The sequence below is a fragment of the Helianthus annuus genome, chromosome 4, assembly GCF_002127325.2.
Source record: "Helianthus annuus cultivar XRQ/B chromosome 4, HanXRQr2.0-SUNRISE, whole genome shotgun sequence".
NCBI lineage: Eukaryota > Viridiplantae > Streptophyta > Magnoliopsida > Asterales > Asteraceae > Helianthus > Helianthus annuus.
This window is the reverse complement of record NC_035436.2, coordinates 165,614-180,654: the sequence shown is the minus strand read 5'-3', so window position 1 is coordinate 180,654 and position 15,041 is coordinate 165,614. Positions and strand designations below refer to the sequence as shown.

General features: G+C 36.0%; 1 protein-coding gene across 1 annotated transcript; it reads right to left on the bottom strand.

Annotated features, from left to right (window-relative positions):
- Positions 1–11,886: 11,886 nt before the first annotated feature.
- Positions 11,887–14,105, bottom strand: LOC110935376. Its single transcript, XM_022177769.1, has 2 exons — positions 13,809–14,105; positions 11,887–11,976 (listed from the first exon to the last, which is right to left on the bottom strand). Exons 1-2 carry the CDS (start codon positions 14,103–14,105, stop codon positions 11,887–11,889), a joined length of 387 nt encoding a protein of 128 aa, XP_022033461.1.
- Positions 14,106–15,041: the final 936 nt, after the last annotated feature.

Sequence of the window (15,041 nt, the reverse complement as noted above, 5' to 3'; positions counted from 1 at the left end):
ATGGGTAGAACTCCTCAACGATTACGACTGTGAGATTCGTTATCACCCAGGCAAGGCGAATGTGGTTGCCGACGCGCTCAGCAGAAAGAATTATGTGCTCAACGTCCGAAATGTTCAAGCGCAGCATAACCTCGAAGCTCTCATCCGTGAAGCTCAACATGCTTGCTTTAACGAGCGTACATTGAAGAAAGAGAGGATTCATCATGATGGAGCTCAGCTTGTAAGCAAATCCGATGGGATATTCTATTATCTGGATCGAATCTGGATTCCGAGGAGGACCGATTTGAGAAAGATTATCATGAATGAAGCCCACAAATCCCGATACTCCATTCATCCCGGTGCTGACAAAATGTACCAGGATCTTTGTTACAAGTATTGGTGGCCGGGAATGAAACGAGATATCGCTCTCTATGTTGTTAGTTGCTTAACTTGCGCAAGAGTTAAGGCTGAACATCAAAGACCTTCCGGCTTACTCGAACAACCGCCGATACCTATATGGAAGTGGGAGAGCATAGCTATGGATTTCATAACTAAGCTTCTGACCACGCCATCAGGTCACGACAGTATTTGGGTCATAGTGGATCGTCTAACCAAATCAGCCCACCTTTTGCCAATACGAGAAGACTATAAGGTGGCCAAGCTAGCCCAAATGTACACCGACGAGATCATTCGTAATCATGGTACGCCTCGCGACATCATCTCTGACCGTGATGCCCGGTTTACTTCGAGATTGTGGGAAACATTTCAAGCGGCCCTTGGTACGTCGCTAAACTTGAGTACTGCATTCCATCCACAAACCGACGGACAGACTGAAAGAACGATCCGTACTCTTGAAGACATGCTCCGTGCGTGTGTTATTGATTTTGGTGGTAGTTGGAGCAAACACCTACCATTGGTCGAATTCTCGTACAACAACAGCTATCATTCCAGCATCCAAATGGCACCATTCGAGGCCTTATATGGTAGAAGATGTCGTTCGCCTATTGTATGGCACGACATCGGTCATTCTCAATTAACCGGTCCCGAGATTCTACAAGAAACGACTGACAAAATCCACCAGATAAGAGACAACTTGGTAAAAGCTTTGAACAGACAGAAAAGTTACGCCGATAAAAGACGCAAGCCCCTTGAATTTGAAGTTAGCGACTACGTACTCCTAAAGGTATCACCTTGGAAGGGTGTAGTCCGATTCGGCAAGAAAGGGAAACTCGCGCCTCGATATGTTGGACCTTTTAGAATTCTGGAAAGAATTGGAAAAGTCGCCTACATACTCGATTTACCGGAGGAACTTAGTAACGTTCACCCGACTTTCCATGTGTCAAACCTCCGAAAGTGCTTAGCTGATCACGACGCGATCATACCGCTTGACGATCTTCAGGTCAACGAAACATTACACTTCGTGGAAAAGCCTGTCGAAATCATGGATCGCCAGACCAAGCAACTCAGACGCTCTCGCATCCCGATCGTGAAAGTTCGATGGGAAGGCAAACGAGGCGCGGAGTTCACTTGGGAACTCAAAAGCGACATGAAGGCCAAGTACCCGCAGTTGTTCAGATAGATCTGAAGCATCAAATTGGTAAAAATCACGGTGATGTACGGCTCTCAGCCTAATTTCGGGACGAAATTCCTTAAACAAGGGGAGGCTGTAACACCCCGTGTTTTCCAAATGTCAAAGTCAAAGTCAAATATTGACTGTTATTGGAATTAATCTATTTTAATTTTTGTATTATGTGGGGTAAGTGTTGTATGAGGAAAATGAATCGAACGTTAATCTAATTTCGAACCGATAATCGACTTTGAATAGTAGGAAGTAACAATGCGATAAAGTTAATCAATCAATAATCAAGCTAATCGAATCAATCATCGAACCCGAATCCCGAATGATGCGAACTTTGGTACTTTTATACGTGTGTGTGTGCCTTATGTGTTACTTGTGCGTGTTTACTTTACATTGTAGTATGTGGTGAATCAATCAAATCAAACCGAAACTCGAGGGATGATCGAACTCAATCGAAATCGAACCAAAATATGAAGTAAGGATGCTTATATGTTAGATATAGTGATTGGGATTAAAAGTAATTTGATTAGGAACTCTATCATACTCAAATCACCGTTCATCGAAATCGAAATATCAAAAATCGTCGCGAAACGCTCAAAAGGTTGTGCCAATCGAACAGGACTACCTGATCGAACAGGCCAACCGATCGAACAGTCCTGTTCGATCGGCCAGCCCATTCGATCAGTGCAACCCTGGCCGATCGGATGCGCCTTTCCTCTTTTGGAAGCCTATAAATAGGGCTGTCATTGTCATCTTTTCCACTTTTGGAAAGCTCTGACCGACCAACTCCTATTCTTCACTATTTCTCAGATTTCTCTCCGATTCGGTAAGTTTTCACTCTAATTCTTGTACGATCTTGTTCATTTAATGATTCTACACCTTTCTATCTTTCAAAACTTGGATTTCAACCGTGAAATCACCAAGATCTAGGTGTTCTTGGGTGATGTCATCATGGTGTTCTTCAAGAACATCATGATTTGGCATCATTCCACCATGATTAGCTTAGATCTAGCCGATTTCCACATAAACAAACTAAAATCTATCAAAGATCTTAACATTTCACGGTGGAAAGGATTGAAAGACGGATTACTTGCATGGATTACGGTGGTAATCATGTATTGCGAACTGTCTCGGACAGTCAACCCGCAGTCGTTGGTACCGATGGTCCCATGTCGATAATTAACATGCATCGTTTTCCTCTGTGTACGTGCCTAGTTATGCGTAAACTATTCGAACTCTATATGCTATTATCAAACTTGTGTGCTCACCTTTACATTATATGTATTGACTTTATTTTAACGTATGTGACAGGTGTATAAGGTGTTAGCTTGCTAGGAAAGTGAGGCAATAATAAAGCTTTAGAGCCCATCTAGCAGTTGTAGGTCGTAGCCTACCTAGGGGTCTCTAGAAGCCAATAAACAATAGCCATGGAGCCGTTGGAGTTGTTCGATCAAGCATCTATGGCATTAGTTGTCAGTAGATCTTGTCCGGATGAGTCTGAGTGACTCTGGGCAGTATTTGAACAATTTGGTTTGTAATAAATTAAATCTGAGTTCTCGGAACAGTAATATTTGTTTAGTTGTATTCTATGATAACTTGTTTATTTATTTGGGATACGGTATGGGACGTATCACTTAACTGAATTTGTAATAATAGTTGTTGTGGAAACTTCTGAACAATCTGTTTCGCTCAGTGCCGCGCCCCGATGATTCCGCCACTGGTTGGGGTGTGACAGCGGCGGTGTGCTAAAGTTTTTCACGAGTGATGGGGGTTCCATCACTCACCACCCCGGGTCCCCTTACATGACCTAATTGTCTAATATGTTTACCCATTTGTATGTCTGATATAATTTTTTTAATATCTATCTATACTTTCTATAAAAGGAGAAATCCCAATGACATAAGAAAAGTTGATGTGTCAGCTAGAGAGACTGTCCAACAATGCTTTTCTTATGTCATTATTGCATCATAAAGCCTAATATATAAAATCATTTAAAATTCTGTCTAAACCTCTGCCAGCGTAAACATCTGCTCATTTATATGTGACTTTACTTTAATATCTAGCAGTAGTTGTTTTTATGCTCCGTAATGCTTTTAGATCGGTAGATGTTTAAGGCTAATTACCGGGAAATTCAAATTCAAAAATGCATGGGAATAAGTAATTTGCAATTAATGCATGTCACTTAAAAACTCCTGTCAATCATCCTTCTTATATAGGTCTTTCTTCTCATTTCCCTCTTCAAATTTCATCACGCTTTCATCTTCTCCGATTTTGAAATTTAATCACAATCCGAATTCCGAATTAGAAGCATGTCAATATCAGTTGACAATAACAATCTTAGTTTTGTTAACGATTTGAATCCTGGGAAAGATATGTGGAACATGAAAGCGAGAATTATTCGAAAATGGAATCAGGGTTACAAGATGGATCTCATCTTCATTGATGAAAAGGTAATTTGTATCTCTGCTTTTCCGTTTTATTAGAGAATGTAGTGGTGTACGCTAAGAAGATACTTTCAACAAATGTTCTTCAGGGTGCTAAGATTCAAGCAGGTATTAAGAGTCATCTGATACCTGTTTTTTATGGACAGCTTCAAGAAGATGCTGCTGTGATTCTGTAGAAATTTGGTGTTGGTGAGAATTAGGGGTGTGAATTTCTGACACGACCCGAAAACCCGACACGAACCTAACACGAAATTCGCGGGTTTAGGTTTAGTCTAAATGGGTTCGGGTCAGTTTCGGGTTGAACCCGCAAACCCGTTTAGGTAAACGGGTCGGGTTCGGGTCAACCTGGTCGGGTTGGCAGGTTGACCCGTTTAACACATTTATACTACATTATATTTTTTACAACATATTTTATGTTATAAATTAAATGGACGTGTATTTTATACCATGATTATAACTTAAAAAGAGAAATTAACATATATTTTATAATTTAAATATGATATTATTATATACGTTTCTGTTTTTAAGTAAATTGTAATTTTAATATATAAATTTCAGAAAAAAAAAATTTAAAAAATTCGGGTTAAACGAGTCGTGTTCGGGTCAACCCATGAAACTTCGGGTCGTATTCGGGTTCATATGTATGATACGATTTTCGGGTTCGGGTTCGTGTAAAATTTTCGGGTTCGGGTCGGGTTGAACCCGCCAACCCCGCGAACATGACCTGTTTAGCACCCCTAGTGAGAATAAAGATTTATATAAAGTAGTAGTGCAACCTTATAAAATCAACTTTTATAGATGCACAATTGTTACTCCTGTGAGAGAATGGCAAGGTGTTGAGTATGGTTTCAACTTCAGAGCTTATGAAGATATCCTTCAAGGAGAGGCGTTAAACGCTTTGAGTGTTGGTAGTGTATATTTTTATAATCATGTCTTGCTTGTATAATATTAGAGAGTTTTACTTATATTCTTGTATAATGTGATCATATAGATGTTGCTGGATCTGTGGTTTGTTGTGGAGATCTTGAAATCTTTGATCGACCTCCAAAGGAGACTAAGAAGATCAATTTCGATATTGAAGACTTGGAGTAAGTTGTTGTTTAGATGTGCAGTCATGTACTGATCATTGTTTGTATTTAATGATGTTAATAAATAAGATGAAGAATGTTGGTATTTAATGTGAGATCATGGTAATGGTAATAAATGAGATCTATAGTGTTTGTATCTAATGCTGAATCATGGTAATAAATGAGATCAACAATTTATTCTTAGTGAATATGTTACTTAATTTATGGCTCATTTGCTACTTTAATAAATGTCATAATTTTCCTTTGATTTGGTGTTTTTATTAATTCAATTTGGTTTCGATATTAGAGATTTGTAAAGAAATGGTCATAAATTAGTCTTTAGTGTATCGTCATGTGAATATTTTTTTCATGTAGGGGTAAGGTTTTGCAGTGTACTGTGTGGAATGATTATGCTCTGCAGATTAAGGACTTCATTTCTAAAATCCCACCTCATGAGAATGTGATGGCTGTTATACAACATGGAAAGTGTAAGGAATGGAAAGGTATTTTTGTTACTTTCTACACATCATAACTATACGGTTTATTTCTGGCAATATAAAGACAGGTATACATTTGTGACAACTGGCACTTTTCCATGTATTCCGTACAATAATGAACAGTAATCTGTGATTTAATGTCTGTGCATGATTAAATTAACAAGACGAATGATTTCCTGATTACTGTCATATACATACAAAGGCATTTCATGTTGCAAGATTGTTTATCTTTATTACATGCAACACAGTGTGGTTCACTTAATGCATAGAACAAAGTTGATAATAAGACACAGAATGAGCCCCAGAACCAAGTTTTATACTAGAATAGTGTGTAGGAAAGTAGGGATTACAAAACTGCCTTCCTAGTGATGATTTAGGTGCCGGAAAGTGCTAGAAATACACTAAAACTGCAGAATTCTGCAAAAAAAACAAACAAATTCAGCAATTTTCAGCATTTTAACTCCAAATTATAATGCAGAATTATGGTTTAATGGTCCAGAATACATTCCTAAGTGTCGGGAATCAAAACTGTCATAAAAGGGACCACAAAGCACACTAAACTGCGCTATTTAGCACTTTAACGAATCAGTAACCAACCGAACAACCGGACACTACCTGAAACACCAAATTTTCACTAGAAGCATTGTTTTAGTGTATCGAAGCTAGTTATGATCATTACACACCATATTACTACATGAAACATTACAGCACACTTAAACATCAAAATTCATCATTTAAACACCTAACTAAATTATGTAACTAAGATTGAAATCTAACAACATACCCCCCCCCATGACCGGTTATAGACATGGGACCCACCCCCATGATTTTCTAGTAATTGTTTATTAGATTTGTTAAAGGTTCATGAAACATAAAGACCACTAGGTTTTGTGTTGTTGGAAGAACAATACTTATAACCACAAGTTCCACTCATAACTCTCATTTCATCATTTCACCACTTCATCTCTTCCTCTCCCTTCTCCCTTGCTTACGGCCTCAAACCACCACCACCACACCGCCATCATTTTCACTCCATTAAAAACCATTCTAAGGTGAATCTAAGGTGCTAGGAGCTAAGTTAAGGAGCTTGAAGGCATTGGAGCTTAAAGGACCACTTCCTAGAGCTTTTATCCACCTTGTTCATCATCTTGTTTATCTTTGATTCTTCCCTAGCCTTTGTGCTAGTAGTAAGCCTCTTGTAACTTGATTTTACTTCTTATATTAGTGGTTAAAAGATTATGTAAGTGGTTAAACATAAGAATCATGAAGAAACAAGAAGATAATCTTTCACATAAAGCTTAAAACATAAGAATCTATGTTGATTTAGTGTATGTATGAATATTGATTGTTGATTTCTTGTAATTATGATGTTGATCATCATAAGAAGCTTGCTAGATTGTGACTGAACACATGATCTAGCAAGTGAGAGGATGAATCTTGCAAAAATCAAAATGATCATCCTTTATGTGGATCATGAACTTGAATATGAAGATGTTTTTGAGTATGATGAAAATGGATACATGTTATAAGACTTGTAAATGGATGATTACAAAAATAATTTTCTCAAGAAACCAAAGTTATTTACGAGATTAATGTGATCATGATTTTTAAGGAAACTAATCATATTTTTAGTGTTAAATCAAAGCTAGGAACATGTTGTTAACAAGAAGAATGCAAGAAAAATCATTTTTAGAAAATCATCTTCTAAGTTGTGAAAGACTAAATTTTACAAGAAAGGGGTTTATGAACAAATAACCATATTTTTAAGGATAACTAAACCTACTTAATAACATATTAAGTTACTACAAACTTTTACAAAGTTTCAAGTTCATGATGTAGTGTAAATTGTATGATTTTGGCTCATGGTAAGTCTTGAATGAATTGTTGATGATTGGTGATGATTCTAAAAGAAAATGATATGCTTTTAAAGCATGGAAACCTCCATTTTTAAGGGGAAACTATGACAAAATTTTTGTAGAATTTAAGCACTTAGAAAAATATTTTTAAACAAGTGTTTACAAGTAAATTTTGAACATGGTTTTCATGTAAAAAGTTGCCATAATTTTTGTTACAAAAATTACAAACATTGGAGGTTGATTTTTGATAAATAAAAGTGACTAAGTATATATTTAGGAAAATATATATTTAGATGTCACAATTTGTGTGATTACTTGTATATTATGTGTATTAGTTATATTATTTTAGGAATTAAAAATAATATAACTTACCAAAATACCAAGATTATAATACAAAATGTTACCAAAGATTCCAAGAAAACAAATATATAAGTTATACCCGAATACTGGATAAACCAAACAAGGACTGCGGACTATATATATATTCCGGAATTAAATTTATATATATACTTTGACAAATGAGTTAAACGGTATTTTGGAAATCAAAGAAACGGAAAATATGATTTTTACAAGTATTACAAGATATATTATATTTTACCAAGTTGAAAATATATTATTTTGAGTAGAGAAAAATATATATATTTTCTTGAACAATTAGAAGACATATTATTTTTAAAGAAAATACATATTTTCTTAAACAAATTAAGAATATATTATTTTGGGTGAAAAATGGAATTATAAATATTTTCTAAGTTAATCTTGAAAATATATTATTTTCGAGGACTATATGAAATATAATTATTTTTGCCAAGGAAGATTTATGGATGAATTTTCTATAAAAGTTTTCTTAAAATACATATATTTTAAGATTATAAATTGGTGACTTCTAGTTGATTAAAAATAATATTCCGGGAAATTTACTACAAGATTAAGTATAAGATACTTAGTAAATACAAGGAAATACGTATCCTCGTATGTACAATACACACCGGAATACACCACGAATACTTGGCAAAATACACAAGTGTAATTATACCCATACTTGGGAAATATTCATGAAACGAGTTACAAAATGAACTAAGGCAAAAATATATTATTTTGACAATATTCCAAATAATTGGATGAATACAATTCAAGTTAAAATATTATTATTTTAACTAATAATTATATACTTTGGAATTATACAATGTACATCAAAGACGTAACTCAAAGGATATTAAGCCTTAAAAAACAACTAAGACTAAAAGTCGTTACACGACCTAAACGTCTAATAAAACATGGCACGTGTGTAGGTAGTTGTACGACCCGTAGAAGGACCTTTGAGTACACGAGACAGCAGGACGTAAAATTATGAGTTCATGTACCCCTTTTCTCTTAACTGTTTTCAGATTTATAACTCTCGGGGGTGAACTACGTGTTACATATGTTTCAATGGTATGATTTGGCTATGAAATGAACTATTAGATCATGTGAGTATAGGCTGAAACTGAAATGCCAATAAATCTCATAAGAATCATGGACAAGGGTTAGATCTAACAGGTATGGCCGAGCTTCACTCATGGTCCCTATGTGACCACTTAGAGTGTTGTTGTGTCCCAGTCGAGGTGATTCGGCAACGGTCAAGGGGATTTGACACAGTCAAGGTGATTTGATACAGTCAAGGGGATTTGACACAGTCAAGGTGATTTGACACAGTTGTTAGGACCGGTTTTGACTCCGAAACGTTTGCGTAACGGAACGTGTGACGTGCGGAATCCGTACACGAACGTGACCGAACACACGAGACGTACTCAATCTGTGATTCTATAGAAATATCTGAAAACGTATAAGCAACGTGAATCACCTTTTGCCTTTCTCTCTCTACTTTCTCTCTCTAACTTCTCTCTGTAATCTCTAAGCTCCAAAGCTCCAAAATGGCAAAAGTTCTAAAACTAAGGCATAAGCCTCCTATTTATAGGCCAAGGGGCTTTAATGAGATTCCTCATTATTACAGAAATGCCACCTTGCCATTCTAACTAATATTACAATGTAAGCACTTGAATTCTTTGGTTTCTGCTACGAACGGAATTAACGGAGGCGATAGACATAAATGCACTAACAGACTCCCCCTTGGATATTGCCGTAGTCAATCCGTAGTCAAGCTCATAGCGAATTGTCAATATTTTTCTCTCTGAGTCTTCTTGAAGATTTGACGTCTTCAGCAACACAGACTGCCACTTGCTCGAACAGAATCCCGTTGATCTGTCTTCAGCTTCAGCTCCCCCTTTTGGTAAACTCTTCAGGCTCTCCCTTTCGTCAAGCTTCCGTGCTTTTGGGATCGACACCTGGCTTTCCGATTACAAGCTCTTCCAGGAACGATAGCTGGCTCCTTACACACTTCCCCTTGCGTTGAGCTCGTCTTCAGACTCCCCCTCAGACTCGGCTGTCGGGATCGTAGTCTGGAATAACATCTGCAACACTCATACGTTTAGAAGTGACAATGTTTTGAAATTGTCCAGAAATCGTAATCTGGCTTTTTAAACTTTCTAAATCAAGATCCTGGCTTTAAGATATAATAATATGAATATATCCAGGATTATCCTGACTTTCTCCCCCTATCAAAATGCTTCATAGACTTGGCAGTATTTAAGCATCCAAAATCAAAAACTGGCTCTTTTCAACATATTTTAACAATATGAGCATCCAAATCCCTCATAGTTAATCATCCAAGTCCATATTAATGACCTTGGAGATCTCACAAACTATTTTTTATTTTTGATTTTAAACTTCAAGTTTCAAATTAATGAACTTGATTTATTTCCAGAAACACGATCAGCATACTTAGATTTTGAAACTTAGCACTCAGACATCGGTTGTTGAAAATAAAGCAGAAATCAAAATCTTTTTGAATTTTTCAGAAAATATAAAGCAGTAAAGAAATATTTACAAACATATTTACAGACAATATTTTTGTTTGAGTTCGCGCCAGAGGATCATATCAGTTTATGAAAAATCACTATTACCGTTGAGCTTTAAACACTTTAAGTTCTAAACGATTCACTTAGATTGTCAGTATACGGATCCACTTAAATTTTCACACAAACTTCAATTGATTCGAGATACGAGATTAGTGTTTTAAGAACTTAACTTATTCGCGTGTCCCACCTTAGAATATACTCCCGTATCCAGATCCCAATATTCAGTCTTACAGGTGAATATACCTACATGGTATCTGTAAGGGGTTAGATGCGAGGGCTGTGAGAGCTCAGGTTGATACTTCCGTATACGCAGAGAGATGACGGCTTCGACTTTTGGTGTGTCCCCTTTAGAGGATCTTTTCTTCAACAACACATGATTAGCATTTTGCAATGTTTCATCATTTTTTTGTACTGAGGGCGATGCTATATTTCAAGCAAGCAGAAAGTATTATACGGGGACTAGGCCATTGCTTCCGCAAAATCAGAAGTCCCGGGATAATACCCCAGATATCACTAAGCATAAAGACCTAGTATCTCAGAAAGAGCGGTCTTTCAAACAAGATTTCAGGGGTTACCTATATATCCGAGAGATGTTCCCCACGAAATAAGTAAGTTTGAAATTTAGGTTTATATCTCGAAAACAATCTACTAAGCATGTAAAAACCTACTGGCATATCACCAGTGATACCGTTTATCACATTATAGCATTACAATTCTTTAGCGTACTGTGATTGTCTACTGATGTACTATCATTTCCTCTTTTTACACAAAAACTCATTTTTTTTTAATTTTATCATGTTTTTGGCTTTTTCAAATTTTCTAATGTTTTTGGATTTTCTGACAAAATCTATCTCTTACTCCCCCTAAAATTCAAAACCATTTAAAGAAAATTTGATAACCTGATACTGATATCTTTGTCTCGCCATCCATTTTCTGCTTCTCATGCACTGATTTTGCAGAAAATTTAACGTACCCCCATGATTTACAACACATTGATCTTTTACAGTTTGAAAACCGTTTTTCAATCTTGTGAAATTAATCACGTTTGTTCCGCCGTGAGGGTTTCGGCATATTCCATCAGAATTTCCCCTGACAACAAACTATTTTCCCATTATGATTTCAAAACACTTAAGTTTGTTTTAATCAAAATGGTTTTTCCGGAAAATGAGTTTTGTTTAATTCACACACGGGGTTTATCCATCACCTTGTTCTTTCATCAGCTAATACGAAAGTTAAATCAAGTACAACTTAATGTACTTGATAAAATATTTCTCAAGAAAGATGCCGATTCCTACTCCCCAATTACCAACCTGGGAGTTCCGGCAAATTCAAGTAACATATTTTTGAATTTTTTCATTTTTGACAAATTTAAAAACAAACATATTTTTGATTTTTCAAATTTTTGATAAAAAAACATATTTTTGGTTTTTAAATTTTTAAATTTTTCAATTTTTAGGGTTTTTGAAATATGGTTTATTTATATACAGAAAACAAACAAACTTCATGTTTAACCATCGCAGGGATTAGCAGCCTCTTCCTTACGTGCCAGGCTGCTTCGATTCTCCTTTGGTTGACATTCAGTTTTCTTCAGAAGCACCTGCACATTCAACTATTCAGTCACTTGAACAATTTAGCCCAGGTCTGTTGAACCTTAGGCATTTTAACACAATATGCATCATTTAGCTTCGGAAAATCTTTGTCGTTTTGTACAAAGACTTTGTCAATTTTAGCATCGTTTACCAAAGTCACTTGTTTTTTAACACTCCATGTTTGACCTTTAGGAGTTCCTCGTTTGTAAAAATGTGACTCTTTTTTAACACTTTGATTTTGAACAACCACCTTTGGTTTCCAAAACTAGTTTGATTTTGTTGCATCAACAGTTGTTCTCCAACTTTGTGTTGTTCTAAATTTGGATGTCACTGGTTTCCATGTTTGTTGTGAGTCAGTCTTTGATATTTTCGGCTTCCAAGTTTGCTTTGAATCAAACTTGGTTGAATTATGAGTCACAACTTTAGATTTCTGTTTCTCAACATAAACAGACTTCTTTTTCGTCTCAACACCAACAGGTTTCAGATTTGGACACTTGCGAGCAAGATGTCCAATTTGATCACATTTGAAACATGTTCTCTTGGACACATCTTTGACCTGTGGTTGTTGCCTTTTCTTTTGAGCTAAGAACTCGTCATTAGACTGTCGTCTAAATTTTAGTTCTTTCTCTTCTTCTGACGTTGTTTCTTGAACAAAATTCATCTTTGTTTGATAATTTGGAACTTCATTTCTTTTCCAATTTTGTTTCTTCTTATAACCCAACCCAGCCTTCATGTTTTTCTTTTTGAAACCAGGTTTGATATAAAAAGTTTTGTGACCTTTTCCAGCAAACTTTGAAATTTCAGACTTTTCAATCTCAACCATTTTGAAAACTTTATCAACTTTTTCTGAAATCACATTCTGAATCGGGAATACAACATCTAAGAATAATTTGTCTGATCTAATCATGGTATAAACCAATCCCTTTGAATCATCATTCAAATTTTTCTCGGATTTTGTGTTCTTCAGATATCCATCATGAAGATTTCCTTCATCTTCATCTTGTGATTCAGATTTACCTGTATCAACCGACTTTTCTTTCAAGGCGCTTTCAACGACCTTACCTACCACCTCTGAATCACTAGAATCATCAGATTTGGAATAGGTTACGTCAATGTTGTCTGGCAATTGATCAACCAGGTTGAAAGCTTTTTCGACCTTTTCCTCATCATAAAATGCAAACTTTTCCGGTGGTGGAACTTGATGAAACTCTGAGCCAATGCCTTTCTTGTTCTGCTCAGACTCACCATCACCCGGTTTTATATTGAAAATTCGTTCAAGCACATATGACGACACGTGATAACTTTTTAACTTGTTGTTATCCTGTTCTAGATCAGCAATCCGTCGCTTTAGCTTAGCAACATCCTCAATATAGGAATTAACAACATCTTGTTTTATAGAATACATTCGTTTAAGCTCTTTAGTTGTTTCAGAAAGATAATTCATTCTTGATTGAGCATATTTCATTTCGTCTTTCACCTTTTCATATGACTCTTTCGTAATATGATATGCTAATTTCATTGAGTCATATTCCTTTTCCATTTCTTGAACCACATTTTCTTTTTGTGAACATTCATTTGTCATTTTCAAAACGTTTTCCTTCAAAACTTCATTTTCTTTTTCTAATTTGTTACATTTTTCTGAAAGTTTCTCATCATTTTCTTTTAAAACTTTTTCTTTTTCTAGCATTTCTTTGCATTTTTCTTTGAAAATGTTTTCAATTTTTGTGAACTCAAGATTTCTTGTTCTGAATTGCTCATCTTTTTCAGTACAAGCTCTGCACGGTTCCATGCATTTCTTGCACTGATCAATTGTTTTTAAGATTTCAGAATCAGAATTTACCTCAGTGATTGGCACCTCGGTGTTTTTAGCTGCCTCTGTCTGCTTCATCTCAGCATCATTCTTCTTTTCTTCAACACCAACTTCATCACCAGCATTATCAGCTTCCAAATTCTCATTCTTAACTTCTCCTTCTTCTTTCCTCACCTCTTCTCCAATCTGCTGTTCTTTAGTAACAGCTTTCTCAAACGTTTCATTCACAACAATCTTTTTCACAACTTCTTCTTCTATCTTCACTTCCTCATCTTCAACAGCTTCAGTTTTAACCTCTTCAGCAACTTTCTTCAGATTGTTCACCATTTCTTCAACATTCTTCTTCATTCTCTCTTCATCCCTTTTTCTCAGACACGATAACATGACATATTTGATTTATTTTTCATGCCTTTTTGCATATCTGTCATCTTTCATCACATTTCTATAGTACTCGGCTCTTGAAGGAATCATGAGAAGAACATCTTCGAAGATTATGTCTTTCTTTGGAACAACCGGTTCTCTTTCTCTGTTGTAGTAACACTCTCTCTTCTTATCCCATCTTCTGTTGCTGACAGCACTCTCATACTCTTCCTGCATCTCATCCATTCTGTTGAAAACAACGTTTCTTTCTCGATAAGTTTTCTCATTCAAAATCTCTTCTCGAGTTTTCTCTTTGAGCTCAACAACAACATTTTCTTCTTTGTTTTCAACTGCGTCTTTGTCTTTGTTATCTTCTTTAATTTCAGCAACAAAAACAAACTTTCTTTCCTCTGTTATAGCTCTGCCATGAGCTGTTTTTCGAACATTCTCCAAACGATCTTCTTCTGGACAAATAGAGCTCCAGTCAAAGCCTTCATCACCGTGAATTACAAAACAAGCTCTTGATTTCTCTCTGGGTTTATCTTCGATCATTTTCGGCTCTTCTCTGCTTTGGTGGTAAATTGCCTTTCGGTAATAATCATCGTTGAAAGGTCTCTCAGATTCAGCAACTTCAGAATTTTTACACTCTCTTTTGAAATGACCCTTTTGCTTGCATCTGAAGCAGGTCACTTTTGATTTGTCGAATCCAAGCTTCCTTTGACGGACCACCCAATGATTGTTTCCCAGTAATCTCCATATACCTCTAAGCTCTACGGATACAACTAGCTAAACACCAACGGATGTCTATGAGCTCCATCTCTTCCGGATCAATCTGGTCGTAGTCTTCTTTGGTTAACTCCGAGTTACCTTCATATGATTCAAGAACCGATGCAAGAAAACTCA

Excerpts from the sequence above, each read along its gene's own strand:
- LOC110935376 (XM_022177769.1), bottom strand. The coding sequence starts at position 14,105 with ATGGTGAACAATCTGAAGAAAGTTGCTGAAGAGGTTAAAACTGAAGCT. Across the intron at positions 11,977-13,808 it reads CCGAGGTGCCAATCACTGAG|GTGCTTCTGAAGAAAACTGA; the intron begins GTAAATTCTGAT and ends TTGAATGTGCAG.